The sequence below is a fragment of the Canis lupus genome, chromosome 4, assembly GCF_003254725.2.
Source record: "Canis lupus dingo isolate Sandy chromosome 4, ASM325472v2, whole genome shotgun sequence".
Classification (NCBI taxonomy): domain Eukaryota; kingdom Metazoa; phylum Chordata; class Mammalia; order Carnivora; family Canidae; genus Canis; species Canis lupus.
The window spans coordinates 73940163-73961769 of record NC_064246.1 but is presented as its reverse complement, the minus strand read 5'-3'; the positions used below and the strand labels follow the sequence as shown (position 1 = coordinate 73961769).

The following is a 21607-nucleotide window of genomic DNA, read 5'->3' as shown; positions in this document are numbered from 1 at the left end:
TATTTCCTCATTCCTCTGTTCTTGCACTCAGTGGGAGGAAGAAGTCCTGAGAAATGGGACTGGGACAGTCCTGAGACTCCAAGCAAATTCCTTACCTAAACCCTGCACATAACTGTTTTACTCCTCGTGACCTGTGGCTTTCTCTAAGGCCCTGCCTCTAGGCTGGGGTCAGAGGGCTGCCTGGGACATCTTGTAGATCCACCTTTGCTATCTCAGAAGATGGAGCCCATTTGGGTTTCCCAGTTCCATCGGTGCAGAGACATTGGGAACACACTTCTAGGGCCTAGGGCCATGGATGCTTGTAGTCCTGTAAAATTCCCTCTCTTTAGCTGTTAAATTTCCAGGGTCTCCTCTATTGGCTTCCGTACAGTGGTCCATGGCAAAGCCTTTAAAATGAAATGCCTGGCAGTTTTTAATCTTCAGAGGTCACAAGAAAGTAGAGAGCCCTGCAGAAAGTTTTGGGGAAGGAGAAGAAATCTTTCTGAGGTTGTTGGTATCCACAACCAGAAAGTTGGCTTAGCTAGGAGAGGTCTGGAAGGCAGGGGAGCCTACAGAGTGACTCAGGGGCTTGGATCTTTTCTCCCTACATTAATCCTGTACACCTCATATACCTCTCCATGACTCTTCTTCAGTCATTAATTTTATTCTCTCCTCTGCTCCCAAACCTTCAGTGGCTCACTGCTGCCTTTTCACACGTGAAACTTCTTGGCCTTATACTCAAGGCCCCTTTGTTCTTGTATGGAGATCTTCTCTTTTCCTTTGTAGGAGTAAAAAACCAGTTTTTATGCCCACGAAAGCTTTACTGTTACTGCGGTTCATAGAACGATTCCGTTGGCAGTGGTGGAGGCTTTGCTCAAAGCTGTTTGATGTTTAATAGCTTGCTCAGGGAGAAGTTTTGTTTCTGGTGATACTTTGTTGAGTCGGTAGCCTGGAAAACTCCTTAAAAATCATTATACAGCTCAAAAATCAGAGGGCCCAGTGATCAGGCCAGAAAGAGTGGCAATGAAAGCGGACGAAGAGTTTTGTGTAAATAAACCCTCGAGTAACCTTGAGCTGTTGGCCAGTTTGGTTCTGTAACACTGTGGGCCCAGTGAGCTGTGGCCCAGGTCAAAGGCCCGTATCCTGAGGAGCCAGCTGTCAGAGTTTAGCTAGAAATGAGCTAATGTGTAAACTGGCCCTGAGGTCTTTTCAAGTGGCTTCATTTTCCCAGCGTCAGGGGAAAGAAGTGACTTTATTTCAGAGTTTGCCGCCCGGCTGCTGTTTTATTGAACTGTTGATGTTTTCCTTTGGGAAACCGGTCTTCTTGAGTGTCTCCACAGTGAAGGGGAAGGTATCTGATTTGGGGGCAGGTTTTGATTTTAGTGATGAGAGGGTGGGGACCGGAGGGACCGGAGTCCTGCTGGTCAGCATGACCGTGGCCACTCTTGTTCACTAGCTCTGTGTCTCTCCTTTGCTCCCCAGACCAACGAGTGGAACAAGAATGATGACCGGCTGCTACAGGCTGTGGAGAATGGAGATGCGGAGAAGGTGGCCTCCCTGCTGGGCAAGAAGGGAGCCAGTGCCACCAAGCAGGACAGCGAGGGCAAGACCGCGTAAGCTAAAAAAAATTGGTTTCTAACTGTAGTGGTTCTGGGTTCTCAGAGTGTTCTCTGGAATCCTTGGAATCCATGGGGGAACTTCACAAATGCCTTTAAGGAGACTTTGTGAAAGTACTGTCCTCCCCCACTCCTACCCCTCATGTTAAAATATGTAAGCAGATATTCTAATTTGGTTCCTGTCTCTTCAAGTTCCAGATTGCACATTGGGCTCTACCTTGGGTGGCTCTATTTGTTTTTAGGTATAACCAAAAATTACACTAGAAAAGAAATAGCACCGAGATTGCAGCCAATCAATAGGTAGTAAAGGAATCGTACATTAGAAACAACATAAAAGAGGGTATTTTTTTTCATAACCCTCAGGCTTTACTATTTATATCATTATTTCTTTTAAAACCCCTTCCTTAATGTAGATCAGCAATTACATGAGTAGTATGAATTTTGCATTATAATTTGTCATTGGTGGTACTCTAGCCCACCATAATTAAAATTATATATTTGATTAAGTATTTGTGTGTGTGTGTGTGTGTGTGTGTGTTTATTTGTAAGCATCCTTACTCTGGTCATATTGTAGAGAGAGATCATTGACTTTGTGGCTAAATAGACTTCTAATCTGGACTTCATCACTTATGAATTATGTAGTCATTGAATATTATTTAATTTAAATTGGAGATGACAGTATTTAACCACTAGGGTGGTGGGATCTCTGGGTGGCTCAGCAGTTTAGTGCCTGCCTTTGGCCCAGGGTGTGATCCTGGAGTCCCGGGATTGAGTCCCACATCAGGCTTCCTGCATGGAGCCTGCTTCTCCCTCTGCCTGTGTCTCTGCCTCTCTCTGTGTCTCTCATGAATAAATAAATACAATCTTTAAAAAAAATAACCACTAGGATAGTTACAAATATAAAACAAGATACTGACTTTGGTTAGGGGTCTCCAGAAGCAGGTTCTGAGACAAAGATTTGAATATCAGCTGTTTCTGTAGCCAGTTCTCCCAAGAGCACACAGGAAAGGCCCGAAACTGACATGGTTTGTCACTGACAGGTTACTGCTATTGGCAACTGGAGCCCAGTCCTGCTAAGACCTCTGGGAGTCTCTTTAGACTCAGAGTAGGGGTTGGCCAACTATCTTTGTAAAGTTTTAGTGGGATGTAGCCAAATCCATTGATTTAGCATTGACCATGGCTGCTTCTGTACTGCAAAGGCAGATTTGAATAGTGAAGACAAAGACTATGGCTTACAAATCCTAATATAGTAACTCTCTGGCCCCTTGCAGAGCTAGTTTCCTTACCCCAGGTTTAAGGTACATCTCAGAGTTATCCTACCCAAGGGGTAAGGAAACTGGGGTATGTATTCTTAACCACTTGTCCTTCCAAGATTAAGTGCTGCCCTTAAGGCCCAGGGTGCTCATGGGCAGAACAAGTCGAGGAGGTTATGAAAAGGGTTATGAATAGCACCTATAGCTATAGATACCATATATAAAGAGCTAGCAGTGACCCACAGTAGGTGCTTGATAAAGCCAGTTCCCTTTCCTTCTTATCCTAGATGAGTGGTTCTCAATCCTGGCAATCACCTGGGGTGCTTTAGAATTACCTGGGGTGCTTTAAAAAAAGTATCGATGCCATGCACACTCCAGATGTTCAGAAATATTTTGTCCATGAAGGGGCCCAGGAATGAATTTTTTTTTTTTCAGGAATGAATATTTTAAAAAGTATCCCGTGTAGGTTCAACCAGAGAGAATCATCGTTTAGAAACTAGATTGATACTAGGTTGATTGATGGAGTGTGAGAATAAAAGGCAAATTTGCAGGAGTTTGAGTATCACATTTTAGCAAATTTTGCTGATGAGACCCTCTTCCTGGAACTCATCAAATCTCATAGCATAGACCCCAGTTCCATTGTTTGGGGAGCCACAAGATAGCTTATGGAGTTGCACTCTAGGTAGCAGGCTAGTCGATGTGCAAGGGGAAGAGGGAGGTGTTCTCAGGTTAGAGTCTGTTCCTCTAGGAGCTGGGCCTGCCCCTCTGCCAAAGCCCTAGGTTGAGCTCCCCACCATCAGCCTCAATTTGACTTCCCAACTTTGCAGAGGCCTGTCTCTCAGATGTGGGGCCCAGGGTCGTATTCTGGTAGGTTCTGACTTGGTAGGCAGGACTTCTAATAGCAGGTGGGCTTTAGTTGTTGGCTAACACTGTGTTGGGTGAGCTGCCTGCTTAACCTTATATAATTTTTAGTTCTTAACCCTCTTGCAGTCTAGATTGTAATTTCCGGGAATCCCTGGGTGGCGCAGCGGTTTAGCACCTGCCTTTGGCCCAGGGCGTGATCCTGCAGTCCCGGGATTGAGTCCCATGTCAGGCTCCCTGCATGGAGCCTGCTTCTCCCTCTGCCTGTGTCTCTGCCCCTCTCTCTGTGTCTTTCATGAATAAATAAATAAAATCATAAAAAAAAATAGATTGTAATTTCCTCGACAAAAGGGGGCTGTTACTTTGCCGTTGATCCCTATGATTATATCATTTAGCCCACTGCTCAGCTTGTAAATACTCAACAAATATTTGTCAAATGCATTAATTACCCTTTTCCCAGGATGCCACATTTGGAGTCCATGCTTTCTGAGCCAAGTGGCAGAAGCCACACTTCTAAAATCTAGTCATGAGATTTTTGGTGGTAGACAACTTCTTGTCCCACTCCATAGCTTCCTGGGCTCCTGCTGCTTCCAGTTTAGCTTTGCAGGTACCTACACAAACCACCTTTGATAGCCATCCCAGAGAGATGGGAGATAGATGTTTCTGATAGTTTTTTTCAAGACAATAGTCACGAAAAAGAAGATAGACAATTTGGGTTAGCGGCTTAGTCATAATTGTGATCACTTTAATACATTTGCACCTTTTTTTTTTTTTAAAGATTTTATTTATTTATTCATGAGAGACTCAGAGAAAGGTAGAGACACAGGCAGAGGGAGAAGCAGGCTCCATGTGGGGAGCCTGATGGCAAAACTTGATCCCCAGACCTGGGATCACGCCCTGAGCTAAAGGCAGATGCTCAACCACAGAGCCACCCAGGCATCCCCATTTGTACCTTCTTAAAATAAGACATTTATTATGTGTAGAGTAGATGGCCAACCAGTTCATTTCTTTCTTTCTTTTGGGAAAATATACGTAACATAAACTTTACCATTTTACCCATTTTGAAGTACACATTTCATTGACTCTAAGTACATTCAGTGTTATGCAACCATCATCATTTAGTTCCAGACATTTCTCATCATCCCAAGAGGAAACCTTGTACTCCTTAAGCAGTGACACCCCTCAGCCTACCTAACCGCCCCTGCCCCCCACAACCACTAATCTGCTGTGTCTGAATTTGCCTATTCTGGATATTTAATATAAATGGAATCATACCACTGGGCCCCTTGTCTGTGTGTGTGTTCTTTTTTTTTTTTTTCCACTGAGTGTAATGTTTTCAAGGTTCATCCTTGGCTGTAGCACACACATCAGTTCTTCATTCTGTTATCTGTTAATGGGAGAAATGCATTCGGCAGTCTACAAAAATCACCCCCTCCATTTTGCAGATGGTAAAACCGAGGCTCACATGATAGAGCTCTCCCTGAGTTAACTCCAGAAGCAGTCTACCTTTGCCATTGTATTTACAAGTCCACCATTTTTTTGCTTTCATGACACCTATGTAGAAAGTTAGAAGAACTTTAAAAACAAAAAGAGAGAGAAGGTCATTTTTTCAGTGTAAGATTTTTCATAAATAATCACCTGTTAACAAATAACTTGCTTGGAATATTCCTTATGATGATTAAAGTTATTAAGTCCTGGGCATCCCCGGTGGCTTAGCAGTTTGGTGCTGCCTTCAGCCCGGGGTGTGATCCTGGAGACCCGGGATCGAGTCCCACGTTGGGCTCCCAGCATGGAGCCTGCTTCTCCCTCTGCCTCTCTCTCTCTCTCTCTCTCTGTCTCTCTCTGTCTCTAATAAATAAATAATCTTAAAAAAAAATAAAGTTATTAAGTGCTAACTATAAGAGTTTAATTAGAGGTACCAGAGTCAAACCTATCTGGCTTCATACTGTCATTCAAAGCGAGTGGCTTTGGTATTTGGAAGGAAGGGGTGCTGTGGGGTTGGGAACCATGCCTCCTGCCCCTTTGGTATCATGGAATCATACAAGGCCCAGACTCTGTTGTAACAGGAGCCCCAAGCAGTGTTGTCCCTTTGGCTTCTGTCCTCTCCCCTCTGCACTTCCATATACGGTTTAGTCTAATCTGTGCCTTCCTGCCCAAGTGTATGTGCATCTCCTTCACGCTTGAAGATTTTTCTCAGGCTGTGGAGACTTTTCCTTTGTCCTGTCCCATTCTCTCCACATGCGTTGGTTTGGTAGCGTGCCAATGAGTAACTTCCTAGGAGCAGTTCTGAGTCCATGACAGACCAAGGTAGTGTCCCCTCTGCTGAAGCTCTTGGCAACTCCGGCCCCATGGAGCTTGCAGGGCCAGGATCTGTGGACGTGTACAGAGTGGTTTGCAGTTGTCTCTAAAGGGTAAGGCCAGATCACACACTTGAAAGTTAGGTCCTTGCCTCAGTCTCTGCCTACTTGTTTGGGTTTCCTCTTTGACTTACACACATCCCTGTCATTTAAGAACTTTAATAATATCCCATTTTATAATTTTGTTCGATAATGTACAACGTTTCCCTATTGTACAACCTCTGGTGCCGATTTGGGCTCTTGGGGCCCTCCTGCCAGCCCTGCCATTACTTCCCCAAATGTTCTCTTGCCCCTGCCCTCTCCTGGAGGGGGGGCTGTTGGCCCCTCCCCTCCCCTCCCCTCATGTTTGCCCAGGTTCTGTGTCCAGTCCAGGGTGCCTCCTCTCTGGTGTTCTCAGTCCTTTAAAATTTTTTTTTTCTTTTTTAAAGATTTTATTTATTTATTCATAGAGATGCAGAGAGAGAGAGAGAGAGGCAGAGACACAGGCAGAGGGAGAAGCAGGCTCCATGCAGAGAGCCCGACGCGGGACTTGATCCAGGGTCTCCAGATCACGCCCTAGGCTGCAGACGGCGCTAAACCGCTGCGCCACCGGGGCTGCCCCCTTTTAAATTTTGTATCTTCTCTTTGAAATACTGGAATCTTGATCTACAACTTGACATATTGTATTGAAAGAACAAGGACAGAAAAGTCTTGGCAGCTTAAAAATACCTTTGTTTTTTGAAAGGCTTGAGACCCTTACAACGCAGTTATCTCCCTGAAGACAAGGATCGCGTGATTTTTATTGTTGTGTTGGTGTCTCCCGTAGTTCCAGGCAGAGAAGAGGCATTCAGTCAGTGTTTGTGGATGTGCCTTTTCATCATGATCCTTATGGGGAAAATACTCTTTGTTAGTGATAGCTCATGGATAAATTAATTAGGAGCAGATTGACTTGGGGTTCAAGAGGAAAAGAACAGCCCTGATGAACATCACAACCTGCCACTTCTTCCAGTGCAACTTAAAGAGAGAAATACTCAGCCTTGACTACCTAAAGAACCAGATGGCCCAGAAAAATCCCAAAACGAGGTGGCAAGGGCAGCCATCTTGGTGGACATTGTGCAGAAGCCTCCATAACCCAAGATCAATAACTGGAAGCGTGGTTTGGTAATTCTTCAGAATTTCAGTTTCTTTCTGGCATATTCCCTCCAGGGAAAGATGAGAAACTTTGTCTGAAAATGTTGTCCCTCTAAAACTGATCAAAGAGGGGTTAAAAAATGTAAAAGGCAATTGAATGACTGGAATTCATTTAGGAACAAGTAAAAGAAGGGTGCTGTCTTGGGTCAGAAGAGAACAAAATAGAGCAGAGCAGAGAGCTGTAGCCGCAGCCTGTGTTTATGGGGTCAGGCTTGGCTTCCCTCGACCCCTCTGTTCTCTTTCTGCAGTGGAGGTGAGGATGTGGGAGGCTATCATTGCCCTCAAACTTCTTACCATAGAATAGTCTAATTGTTTCAAGATGCTTTCCCCCACATTTAGATGTGCATTTAATTAAAGTTATGTATGTTTGCCTTAGGAACAACCAGACTAAATAAAATCACTGCTGGGACTGTAGTATTTGAAGAAATACCACCCAGGCATGTGCGTACAGACTACAGACATATATATATGTATGGTGCGCATACATAGTCCACATTTCAGAAACCTGATCTTTCTGTTTTGAAAGCAAAAACTTGTGCTAGTATTTTTAGATGACTCCATGGAGCTTAAATATAAAATAGGGGAAGTAGGGATGCCTGGGTGGCTCAGCAGTGGAGCATCTGCCTTTGGCCCAGGGCGTGACCCAGGGGACCTGGGATTGAGTCTCACGTCAGGCTCCCTGCATGGAGCCTGCTTCTCCCTCTGCCTGTGTCTCTGCCTCTGTGTCTCTCATGAATGAATAAATTAAAATCTTTTTTTAAAAAACAGGGGAAGTAGTCCTTGAATTCTGCACAATCAGTACAATAAAGGGTTTCTCTGTCTGGTGGCTGGCTCCATCCACTCTTTTCCTGTTTTCTCAGAGGAGGGATATAGCAGTTCAGTCTTCGAAATCAAGTCATGCCGTCTGGGCCGCTTTCTCCGGATCGCACAGAGGGCTGCCAAACTCATTTACCTAAAAGTACTACATACTTGATGTGTAATCGCAGTCTCCTTCCCTGGGAAATTACCTTCCAGGCAAAATCACCCTACGTCTTTGGCAAAACCTGTTGGTATTTGACAGAGGGATAAACTGAAGGATATAATTGCTCTGTTGCATATGCGCTTGCTCTTGGTCATGTAGATTTTTGAAGGTGATAAAACTTCTGTTCCTATTTTGCGAATGTGCCCAAATGATTGCTTAATTAATCTTCCAGTTTGGAGGTACTCCCTTCCCTGCATTTATAATGTTCCAAACTCCGGTAAGCACATATAAAAGAAAGAGGAAATACGGCCTTAGCCCACAAAATGCATAGCATCTAGCCAAACAGACAAGACCAGTGAAAGCACTGGAGGGTAATTAAGTGTGGAACTATACAATACTAACCGTAAGGAGTTCCAGCTGGGGAGAGATGATGGATCACTGGAGGAGCCAAAAGCTTCCTACCGGAAGGTGGTCTTGAAAAGTGAATTGGGCGGATATTGGGGTGGGTATGGGGGCAAGGAGGGGCAGCGCAGGTGTTGATCACAGCATGAATAGAGCCTACCGCAAATTGAAAAGAAAGGTGATGACGCCACGGTTATGGTTTCCTTCCCTTCTCCAAATGCTTATCACTGGAGGTCCAGGTCAGGGCCCCACCTGATGCTAGGTCAGTGCTTCTCAACTGCAGTCCCATTAGAATCACCCAGACAGCTTTGAAAATACTGGTGTCACGCTCAGAGATGTGAGCATGTGGGGTGTGGGGTGGTTGGTGATTGGCATGGGGTGCAGGGTAGGTATGTTGTTTTTTTTTTAAAGCACCCAGATGATTTGAATGGTCAACCAAACTGAGAACTCCTGTGTTTGACACTCCGCCGTGAGACCCCAGTTTCCTTAGCTCCCAGCTTCCCAGCAGGCTTTACCCAGTGATAGGTTCCAGGTGGGCTGAGGAAGGCCTCGGGAGCCAATGGTGATTGATTTCTCCCCCCAGCATGCACACATGTACATGCATGTATACATAATGCTTGTGCACAAAATAAAATGGCATATTTGGACTTATGGTAAATTATGTTAAAGTAACATAAGACACAGGGTCTTTAAAGAGAAATAGTGTTGTATGTTAAAGCTGAACAGATCTTATGGCAAAATTGTGCTTTAGAAGGAAGACTGGAAACCACAGTAGTGCAAATTGATGAGAACAGATTTGGAAATTAAAAACTACATCAGTAGGGGCACCTGGCTGGCTCAATTGGTAGAGCATGTGACTCTTGATGACAGAGTTTTGAGGTCAAGTCCCACGTTGGGTGTAGATGTTACTTAAAAATCTTAAAACAAAAAAACCAACAAACAAAGCCAGGGATGGTGGTTGAGTCTGCCTTTGGCTCAGGTTATGATCCCAGGGTCCTAGGATTGAGTCCTGCATCAGGTGTCCCACAGGGAGCCTGCTTCTCCTCTGCCTATGTCTCTGCCTCTCTCTGGATGTCTCTCATGAATAAATAAATAAAACCTTTAAAAAAAAAAAAAACAACATTGATCAAGTATTGATGGGATCATAGGATTTTTCAGTTTAGAACTTTTCAAAGCTGCAGTAAGTATATTGAGACTGAAAGGACCTCAGACATGCAAATGGGTCACTGTGGCTCAGGTTTGAAGCAGGCTGTCTATGTCCTCCGCCGACTGGACTCCCCACACACAGAGGTCAGGAGAGCCTGGGAAATGCAGTTCTCTGTGAGCAAGGGCCGATGGGCATGGATGTCAGCACATGCAGTGACCTCCACCCATCCTAAACCCACGAAAGCGAGCACCTGAAGCAGGAGGTTCTCACATGGACAGCAGCCAGGCAGCTTAAGCATGAGGCCTATAAGATCACTTCTCATGTACCCATTCTTCAGAAACACCCGTGATTTCCCCTGGGGTGGGGGGGGGTGTGGCTAAAATTCACACCTTCCACCACCACCACTCATCCACCAAGTCTTGGTACCACTCAAGGCCCAGGCTTATGAAGCCTTTCCTAATTTCCAAAGTGGCTGAGCTTGCTCTTGCTGTTGCTTCTCTTAAACCACCGGGATTTGTTGGGTCTTGGTTATGTATGTACTTCTCTTATCCCTCTTATTCGACTATCAAGGTTAGAGCCCAGTCTTACCCAATTAATAAGAAAGGAGTTGCTATTAATCATGTTAATATTGAGTGACCCACCACTGGGCTAGGGGCTGTTATACGTGTCATTCATTCAACATACAGCTCATTCTTTCACCCATTTTAAAGACCATGTCAGTTTCCCATAGGTTTTTCTCCTATGATGCTCTCAGTCACCCTGGAATAATTCATGAGCAGAAAGTGCAGGTCAGGAAGCTTCAGGAATTTAGTGCAAATAACCCCCCATTCTAGGCCCTAGGTTCTAGAGTCCTGGGTGTCTTTCATGAATACAAGAAACAAATCCTTGTCCCAGTGGAGATTTCATCAGGCCCAAGGGCTATTTCTAGACCGCATTTATGAAACCAAACAATCTTGAAGAAAAAGAGCCAATACTCAGCTTCAGTGTCATGGGGTTTCTTAGCTCAGAGTATGTGGTCTTTCATTTCAGTGTTTCCTCCTCCCCAGGCCCCAGGAGAGCTCGGTCCCCAAAGCTGCGTTGCTGATTCCGTTAGCACATTGTAGGCCCTTAAAGGACAGTAATCCTATTTTTACACCCTCTGTTTTCTTTATGCCAATCACCTTTCATTACATCTATGTGAAACATCGAGCAGGAGAAGGCAACCAGTGTTTGCATTCCTCAGACTTTCTGCTACATCAGCTCCTAACAGAAGCAGTGAGCAGAGTCCCCATGAGAGCTGCTTCTGAAATGGCTGGGAGCCACGCAACCACCGCACTCCTTTGCTTGTGGGGATTTGTCTCTGAGCCCATAGAGTTGGTCTCTGGGTTAGAGTAGAATTCCGGTTTTCAAGGCTTTTATAACTAGAAGCTATGAGACAGTACTGCTTTCCTGACCCTCAGATTATAATCTGAAATGGGAATCCAGATCTTGGAGGATTAAGGATTATTATCCCACCATAGTATCTAGTGTGAGCTAAGCCTCGTTTGATCCTATGAACCAGATGAGTAAACTGAGCCCAATCAATTTGAGACAGTTTGTTGCACCATACCTGGGGGATCGCAGAGTGGAGACCCAGAATATGGACTTTTTAGTCCATACTTCTTCCCACCATGCAAATATCCTAAAAATGGAATATGTATCAGAATCACCTGGAAGGAGGTTGGTACAACACATTGCTGACTCCACCCCAGAGTCTGGACAGGATCCTAAGAATTTGTATTTCTAACAAATATATCTGGGTGATGTTGCTGCCACTGTTCTGGGGACCATGCTTTGAGAATTATGGTAAGATATGATGTTAGGGAGTAAAACCAAGCTTCTATTAATGTAAATTTTAAGAAAACGTGGTCATGCCAGTTTATATGTGTGTCTTGGTTTAAGGAAACTCAGAAACTTTAGACTGAAAGGCAAATTCAAAACTAAAAATTTACATTAACAAAAAAAAAATCACATCTACGTGCCAGGAAAATTGCAACAGGCAAGACAAAATCTCTGCTTTTGTAGAAAGTGTGGTCAACTGAGGCCGACAACAATGCTTCTTTAATATAATGTCAAGTGCGTTGAAGAGAATGAAGAGGCCGGAGGCCACTTTTGAGTAAACTTGGGAAAGGAGGGTCTCGCTGAGCAGACCCCTTCATTGGAGGAGGTTGCTGAATGGAATGAGAGGTTAAGCCATGTACTTTTCTGGAACTGTCATCCTGGGGGAGGGAACAGCAAGGTGAAGCCCTGAGTTGGGAAGGTGTTTGATAAACCAGGGAATAGGGAGAGAGCTACAAGGTGATCTCAGAATGGAAACCAGGCCTCTTCATGCAAAGCCTGGTGGGTCATGGGAAGGACTTGGGTTGAAATCCTAATTCTGAATACCTAGCTTCCCTCATTTAATATGATTTAGTATCCATTTTTTCCCCTTCCAGAAATCGGTCTTACCAAAAGAATGCAATTAAAGGATAGGTGATTTGAGGTGTTAGGGAGATGCTGACGCTCTCAAGGGATTACGGAAAGTTGGTTATTATTATTGTGAAATATTTTGGAATCTCACTGACCATAGTGACCCATCCTCTCTGGGAAATAAAGGGTTTTAAAAGAAAAGAAGGGATATGGATTTGTTTGGGAGAAACTGCTCTTAGAGCCAAGGCAGTGAATTCGAGTCCTGCTCTTTTACATATTTACTAACCTGTCTGAGCTTCAGTGTCTTCATCTGTGAAATGAGGACATTGGATCGGCCTATTCTTCTGGAACCTTCCAACACTCTGGGACTTTGGGTGTGGCTAGTGCTGGTAAGGTTTGATGTGTGGTCATTTCTTTGTGTGGGCATGGTGGTTTGCTTGATTTGAGGAGTGAAAATTGGTTGCAGAAGCTGTGGGAGGAATGGGAGGTCTGATTGAGGTGGCCAGCCTATTGCATTCTTGACCTCCCCCTGCCAGCCCCTTTGGGATTGAGCGCTGGGATTTAGGGAAGGGCAGCAGTTTGGTTTGGGAGAAATTTTCTGTGAATGAATATGCTGGAAAAAAAAAGAGTCTTTCTCAAAGGAGCCTTGTGAGTTTGTATTTCCTCCAAAATATATGTTTCAGCTGGCAGAAACCAGAATTGTTTATTACTCTGAAAGATAGAAGGAACTTTCCAGGCCATCACTCACGGGCTTCGGAATAGCAACAGCTCCAATCCCCTTTGGGTTAAGAGCCTTGAGAACTATTCCAGCCTCCTCCCGAGGCATTTATTTCGGGAAGGTTCGCAGGCCAGGGACCTTTGTTGCTGGCTGTGTCTGCTTCAGCCTGAGCTCACATTCCTAGCCCTCGGGGAGCCCTGGCATCCCAGATCTGCGCCACCGAGAAGCCTATATTTGCATTTGGGGCCAAACACTTCCATTAAAAAAAAAAAAGGCTTTGTAAAAAAGCACAGCCATCGCATTTCCCGGTTTGCAGGTAACTAAACAAATAGTGCAACTTCTCAGCGCGGTGACAGGGCCTGCTGTGCAGTCCGAGTGCCACGGGGCGTTGGTCCTGGGACTTTGGGCAAGTCCCCACACTCCGCCCTGCCTCAGTTTCCTTCTTCTCGGGAAAATGGGGATGGTGACAGTTACCCCTACTGCAGGCGGGCGGGGCTGTAGCGTTAAAGGCGAGCTTGTCGGGAGGGGCTGTAGTGTTAAAGCTGAGCTCATCCGGAGGGGCTGTAGCTTTAAAGCCCAGCTCGTGGGGAGGGGCAGGTGCCCGAGGGATAAGGCATGAGATGCGGGAGTCACCAAGCTCTTCCGCACAGAAACCTTGGGTGCTTTCCAAGTGACAAAAGCAGAGAAACCCCTAATATCAATAAGCAGCAAAGGGATCAAAGTCGCATGATGTCAGCCTTCAGGCTGCTCTGTTTGTGCTCCTGTTTAGTTACTTGCCTGTGGAAGGGCCCAGCTGAGTTTTTATAAGCAAAGCTAAACATTCCCTATGATACTGAAACTTAGAAAAGGCGTAGATGCCTTTTTTTGTGGAACGTGTCCACGAGATCGTTCTCGAAGCCAAGGTCTTTGCAAGAACTTTGAAACAGTGGGTGCGTTGGCAAAAGCGATGGCGTGAGGTTCTGACCTGGTCCTCCGCTGACAGCAGGGCTGCATGTGCACCTGCATCAGCTGGGACCTTGTACAACACAGCTTCGGATTCAGTAGGTGTGGGGCGGGGACCGAAGGCTTGTGTCCCCAGGCTTGGGCTCTTGAAGAGCTGTCACTTCAGTCGCACTGGAATCCCGAGAGCCTCCCCTGCTGCATCCCTGGCCGGTGACGAGTGTGCCTGTCACCGGGCTAGGGGTCAGAGGAGTGGGTGAAGGACCTTTATGTCCTGCCCTCCTCCCCTGAATTCCTGACTGGTCTGAAAAGAAACAAGCCAAAGACTCACTGCTGTATACTCTTGAATGACATCTCTTGTCTTTAAAAGGAAAGGTCACGTGGAGACAAAGCCAAAGGATAACCTAAATTTGTTTTGCATTCACTCTTATATTCCTCTAAGGGGAAATTTCAGCTGATAATTAACGGAAAAAACTACTTCAAAGGGTTCATTGAGAAAGATTTAAATGTTGCTTCCCTGGAAAATTTAGGTTGTAATTAAATTCTCATCTCTTAAATTAAAATTTGCCAGGCAATAGCAAGTCTTGGCTAGAACATGGGAAGATTGGAGCCCTCATGTATTAATGCTGGCATGGTGAAATGGGGCTGCTGCTGTAGAAGCTAGCTCAGGGGCTCCTCGGAGAGTTCGACGTGGGTGCCACTGACCCAGCAGTTCCACTCCTAGGTATATACCCACTAGAATTAAAAGCTGATGTCCACACAAACACTTGCACATGAATGTTTTAGCAGCATGATTCGTGGTAAACAAAAAATATAAACAACCCGAGTGTCCATAATTAACGAATAAAGAAAATGTGATTTATCCATATAATAGAATATTTTTAAGGAAGGAATGAAGGACAAATTAATGCTACAACATGGATGAACCTTGAAAACATGTCAAATGAAAGAAGCTAGACATAATAGACCACATATTGTATATGATGCTGTCTTTGTGAAGTGTCCAGAATAGGCAAATCCATAAAGCCAGAGAGTAGGTTAGTGATGGCTAGGTGGGGGGAGACATGGGAATAGGAAGTGACTGACTCCGAATGGATTTTTTTAGGGCAGTGGAAATGTTCTGGAATTAGAAAGTGATGTTGGTTGCACAACTTTGTGAATATACTGAAAAGAACTGAATTGTACATTCTAAAATGGTGAATTTCATGGCATATGAATTATAACTCAATAAAAAGATTAAAATCTCATGTTTTCTCAGTCTTTTAATTTGTTTTAATAGAGTTTTATATTTTAGCATTATACATTCATTTTTAATGGTTAATCGGAGTTTCTCATCCTGAACACTATGGACATTTTGACATGATGACAGTATAGACATTTTGGACTAGATGATCATCTTGGGGAACTGTCCTGTGCCTGTAGGATGTTTAGTAGCATCTCTGGCCTCTTTACACATTAGATGCTAGTAGAGTCTGCCCAAATCAACCCCCCTGCCCCATGAACAATCGAAAATATCTCCAGCTATTGCCCAATGCCCCTTCGGTGGGGCAAAAGCACCCCTAGTTAAAAACCACTGGTTTAGCTTTAGACTTCCTACTAAAAGCCAATATCTAGGAGGGCTTTGTTTCATTTGCCACATGTTTCTCAGGGCTTAGAACAGTGTCTGGCATGTAAATACTCTGGTATCGTAGTATAAATATATGAGCAAATTGATATATTTAGCTATAGCAATACTTACAAAAATATACAACTATAGAAATAGGAAAACTATCCCATACTTGGGTTAGCTTCAGTGCCCTAGAGTTAACATTGTCAAGACTGTTTTGAGGTGAGAAGATGGTGTTAATCAACCTATATGACTTCACCTATTCTCACCCAGATCTGCCAACTCTTTTTAGAGGTGTTTTCCTTTACCAGCCATCCGGGTCACAGGACATTAGAGCCACCAATCATGCTCTTTGTTAGTGCTGTGCTGACCAGGGGCACCATCTGCTCCCTAAGCCTGTGGTAGTAACCCCTAGATGCCCACCTGCAATCCAGATGGGGTGACCCCCAACCCGCCAGTCACTTGGATGGCCACTGCTGAGGACACCTACTTTATCAGCCACTGGATAAGAAAAGAAACCTATTCACTGTCATTTACAAATCCAGGATCTGCCAGTGACTAATCTTGTTTTTCCACCCAACTGAACCCAACTTCCCACTTGAGTATCTTATTAAAAGTTGGCCCTACTTTTTGTTCACATTCAGAGGCTAAATGCTAATGACTCGCTGCTGCCAAATCCTGCTTTGAGGATTATCACTTCCGTGAAAGGTGCCAGAATGTTAGCAGCTCAAGTGTGAGCTTCAGACAAAGCTGGTCTTGGATGGCTTTTTTGTCATCCCCAACTTTGTTCTTAGTTTCCATTCAGTGGAGATGCATGTAGTAATATTCTTTCCCTTTCCTTCTTCATTTCCTAAGCAGAGATGGTTCTGATTTAACTTCTACTAGCCTATATTTTGTGAACATTGAAACAAATCCTTTTATTGAGCAACACATCCTGGACTCAGCCCTGCCTTCTGATGGTAAAGCTGTAACAATTAGTGGCTTTTGGGGGAAATGGGGGGACCATTTACCATGTGCTTCACATTTTGCTAAGTGCTCTTAAATATAAGTCACTTATTCCTCAGAGCCCATTTTACAGATGTGAGAATGGAGATAGACCTCTTGCGCAAGATCACACACTAATAAATGGCAAAGCACAGATTGAAATCCAGTCTGAGCCCTTAAATATTACAGGTCTTCCCTCCCCAATATCACATTTCTTGTTAGACTTTCTCATCTGACTCCATATATTTATTGTTCCTCTAAGCTTTAGTAAAGCTATAATGTCAGATGTTTTAATTTTCAAAATTATAGCTACTAGGAATTTCTGAAGTTAAAACCTTAAAATGACTGGTTGTCCAAATTAAATATACACACACACACCAATAACAACAAAGTCATTTTCCCATCTTGCCCTGCTGTACAATGACATTTACTCCACTTCTGATTAAGAAGTTCTTTCTAGGGATGGGGGAATGAGAGAAAGAAGACAGGCTCTATCTTCCAGCCTCTTTCTCTTTGAGGAGGATTAACACAATGACGCAGCTCTTTCTGTTGGTAGTTGATGGCCGTTCAAGTGTACAGCAACTAGTTCTTAGTGGTACTGTGTATATAAAAGAGATGGGTTGTTGGGGAGTTGCTGCCAGAATCATGTCATTGTCTGATCTGTGCCTTATTTCTTTCGCATTTGTACAGCTTGCATAAAAACAAAACAAAGCTAGGGCACGTGGCTAGCATAGTCGGTAGAGCAAGTGACTCTTGATCTTGGTGAAGGCGGAGTTTGAGCCCTGTGTAGGGCATAGGGAATACTAATAAAAATTAAAAATTAAAAAAAATGCTAAATAGTACACTGACTGGGGATCTCTGGGGTAGCTCAGCGGTTTGGCCCCTGCCTTCGGCCCAGGGCATGATCCTAGGGTCCCAGGATTGAGTCCCACATCGGGCTCCCTGCATGGAGCCTGCTTCTCCCTCTGCCCGTGTCTCTGCCTCTCTCTCTCTCATGAATAAATAAATAAAATCTTCAAAAAAATAAATAGTACACTGACCATTTGGGTTTTCTTTATGTAGTAATTGGTTTAGCAAACTCAGGCTATAGATCCTATGTCCCAAGTTGGTTAGTAAAATGATTTTTTGACAAATTCTATGGCAATGATATGTTATTAGATAAAAGATAGGTTATTTTAAGGAACTAATCAGAGTGGTCAGTAGATACCAAAATAACTACATGTCTTTTTTTTTTTTTTTTTTAAGATTTAATTTATTTACTGTAGGCAGAGGGAGAAGCAGGCTCCATGCAGGGACCCCGATGTGGGACCCGATCCCAGGACCCCAGGATCATGACCTGAGCCAAAGGCAGATGCTCAACCACTGAGCCACCCAGACGTCCCTTACATGTCTTGATGGTTATATTTCCTCTTTCTAAGATCTAATAACCTACAGATTATTTTATAATAGTGTATATCGTTAGTATATGTTGTATAGAGTAAAGTATAGAATGTATACTATACACATATATAGAATATAGAATGTAGCATATGGTATTGAAGATTTTACTAAACGTTCTTTTACTTCCAGTTCTCTACCGAAGAACCTATTCCAAGACCAAATCCCATTTAAAATCTGAATGTTAGCATTCCTTCATTGCACTGTGGGGTATTCTAGACTACATGCAGCTTTCATGTAGGACCATTGTTTTTCTGATGCTTTGAAGGGTGTAACCTTGAACCTTTTTTACACCGACTCCTACTTTGGCCTAACAGTATATCAGAAAACTAATTTGAAGTCTCATACCATATTCTGTATAATTAAAGTGATTTGGCATATTCTCTCATCAAAACATTTTAGCCAAAGCGCCCAAATATCTTAAGTGGTTAACTCAATTACATGTGGGGAGAATTTTTTTTAAAAAGCCCAAATTTGCCCTTATAAATAAATACTTAAATAATACCCACAGGACCCTAGCAGTTCATCCTGTGGATGACCACACACAGAATAATACCCTGATTGTCACTGGTGTCATACAAGGTCCCAGCAGGAACCAGCACCCTCAGATAGGATCATCGGTGACCCTTTAAGAGAGGAACTATTTACAAATCTGTGGTCAGAACTAAACCAGCAGGATTAGGAAAGCAGGCCTGGGCTAGTAACAGTGGGAATCTGTTTCAACATTCTCTCCCCTTCTTCCTGCACCCCCACAACCTGAAGGGACATACAGAGAGCGCAGTTACCAAAACCTAGAGAGAGCTGCAGCTATAGCTTTGGCAGTACTGGCCCCCAGAGCTGTGAACTTCATAGAGGAAGTAGAGGAAGGCTGAGACAGCCAGTGTGTGGCCTAGCAGGGAAGGAGTAGAGGGGATGATGCCCTGATCTCTTCTCATCCTCCTGCGTCTTGTAATTCTCTCCCATTGGTGGAACTCAGCCAGAAGCCAGAGGATAAAGCAGCCCATTGGATGTAGTCCATAAAAGGTTTGCTTCCAGGGGCACTGACCCAGGGGATAAAGGTGGAGGGAAAATCTGGAGAGGCAAAGAGATGATGCACAGCATTAGTAAATATTCCCTGAAAGCAAACTTACATGTCGTGTTTCTTGGCTTCGCTCACATTTCCTGGAAATACATACTTGGAATGATGATACATAGTGGAATTCCTCGTCTGTCTGGAAAAATGAATTAGAAATTTCTGGTTAAAATGATCAACTCTTCCCTTTTCTGCTTTTCATGCTCCTCCCTTTTCTTTGATAAAACACCTTGAAATCATGATATAGTTAACTGAATTGCATCAATTAAGAATGATTTTACTAGCTAAAAACATTATGCAGTATAAAATTACAAGCATGAGTATTTGTCCTCATATAATCTACTTCTAATTATTTGCACTTTGTTCATTTTACCTGTAAGAGTGGTGAGTGCTAAAATGTTAGGTCAAATATATAGGATAAAATTGTGAAAGGACTCTCATTGTTCCATTTTCTCAGTAGGATACAATATTCTGCAGGAGAATAGATGGAAAGTTCCCAGAAGAGAGGGGAAAAGTCACTCCCTGATCTAAACTGTAATTAGAGGGTAAAATGAAGCCACACACACACAATTTATTAAAGCATATGCAGTGAAACCATAATTAACAGATCCCTCAATAAAATGTGTTACAGCCATCAAAGATGGGTTGATTTGGGTTGACATAAAGGCTTTTATTTTAAAAAGAAATGTCTAAGAAAGTCTCTATCATATGATTGGATTTTGAGCCCAATTTCTTAATACCTCCTTGTTATAATTATTGCTACAATTCTTATTAACCTTCTAAAGAATGATCCTGAAACCCTATATCCATAGACTAGGATGCTGCATTCATCAGACTCCACCTATCAATGCACAGTTGTAACTTATAATAATGCTTCCTTATCTGTGTCTACAATTTCAACCCCCAATAAATAGAGTGTGCAATCCAGATACACTCAAAGAAGCCTCAGAGTAGAAAAAAATACAGATAACACATACACTGGGGTGGTTAGTAACTAGAAGGGACCCGTGGAGAGCTTTCTGGAGTGTGTGCAGGTGATAAAAGGAGGTCTTTTGGGTCTCTGGCCATGTTCTTATGTGAAAATAAAATGGATATGTTCCATTTGTGAAAATTTAGCAGGCTATATAATTGTGGTATCTGAAGTTTTCTTTACATGTATTGTACTTTAATCACAAGTCACATATCTATATGCATGTATATGTTTGTGTGTATGTGCACGTGTGCACATGCATGCACTACTTACTAATCCTGGTACTTTTATCTTTAGCATAGGACATGGCTGTCTGTCCAAATAGTTTTGATTTAGCTCTCTCCTGGTCATAGGAAATGGCAGAGTGAACATCCTAGGAGCGAACACACAGACATTAAGAAAAGAAGATAAATATTAATGAATATTAGGGCTTAATAAACTGGAGCATTTAGATTAATAGTCTTGAAGGCAGATATCAATATTTGAGGCTCTTACTGGTGATTTCATGTCCTCAAGGGCAATTAAGTTATGTAACTTACACTGTTACTAATGCTGAAAAAATTTTAGAAACCTTCCAGCCAGATCAGTTAAACTATTTGCTGCTAAAAGGTGAACTTGACTTATTTGAAATTAGGTTAGCCCAACAAAGCTGAAAGCAGAGGTATTACCATACCGCCTTTTAGGGAAGTTCTTTTAGTTGGGTTGTATTTAACCAGGAATTCCTGGTCATGAGCTAACAAGTTACCACATTCCCAAGTCACTCCATATGATCAAAGTTTGGCTGTAATGCGAAATCACCCACAAAGTAGATTTGGCTGTAAGGAAACATGACATATAAATTGCTGCACAAGTGCAGAAATAGTTTGTGTGATTAGAGCCAATTAAGCCAAAATAATAGAAGGTTGTTAGAGCTGGAGGAAACATCAGATATCATCTGACACGATCCCCACACTTTGCAATGAAGGAAATTCAGGCTCAGAGAATTAAATTTATTTCCCAAACATGCATAGCTACGGTATGGCTGATTTGCAGCTGGACCTGACGTGTCCTCATTTGCTGATCTGGCTGCCTTCACTCAGCCTCGTTGTTCAGAGCGGAGGTGTGGGGTCAAGAGGACTTGGGTTTGAATTGGTATAGGTCTTGGATTTGCTATTTGGGTGTGACCCTGACCCCCAGTTATAGGTCCTGTCCTGTGAAAAAGTACAACCTGGGTGTTAGCTCACAGTTAAGATGGCACATGGCAAATAGCCTGAGAAAGTAACTCCCCAAAATAGAAGAGAGGCAGGAGAAGAAGTGGAAGGCTCATTAATCTATCTCCATAGGAAGGAGACCTTCCCAAGGTTTTGGCCTTCTCAGCCTCTGGGCCTGAATGCCCGGTGGAATTGTGCTTTGCTTCTTCTATAGAAGTGCCCTTCACCCTTGGGTTCTGCAGGGATGATTGGTATGGTATTTGGATGTTATCCCTTCACTTAATGGCAAGTCTATATACATGCTGAGCATAGTTTGAACTCCTAAGTGTCAGTGAATACTGGAGTCTAATTGTGGGCTTTCCTTAATGCTATTTACACCTAACTGTGTGCAGTAGACACCTGCCATCTAATGGACACAGTGTTGGACTCACCTCAAAGAGCTGCTATGAGAATGAAAAGAGACAATGTGTAAAAGTGAGTAATAGGACGGTTGGCACACACTAGCCACTAACAAAAGT

At 43.4% G+C, this 21607-nt stretch overlaps 1 protein-coding gene across 20 annotated transcripts in view; it reads left to right on the top strand.

Moving 5' to 3' along the window:
* Positions 1-21607, top strand: part of RAI14 (retinoic acid induced 14) — a 138174-nt gene that overhangs the window by 81600 nt on the left and 34967 nt on the right. For 17 of the 20 annotated variants that reach the window (XM_049109387.1, XM_025436451.3, XM_049109390.1 and 14 more), the window contains one exon: positions 1462-1592. In XM_049109387.1, the coding sequence (XP_048965344.1) occupies positions 1462-1592 (131 nt within the window). Of the gene's footprint in view, positions 1-1147; positions 1331-1461; positions 1593-21607 lie in introns of those variants that run through there. The other 3 variants (XM_025436450.3, XM_025436449.3, XM_049109393.1) reach the window with 2 other exon arrangements.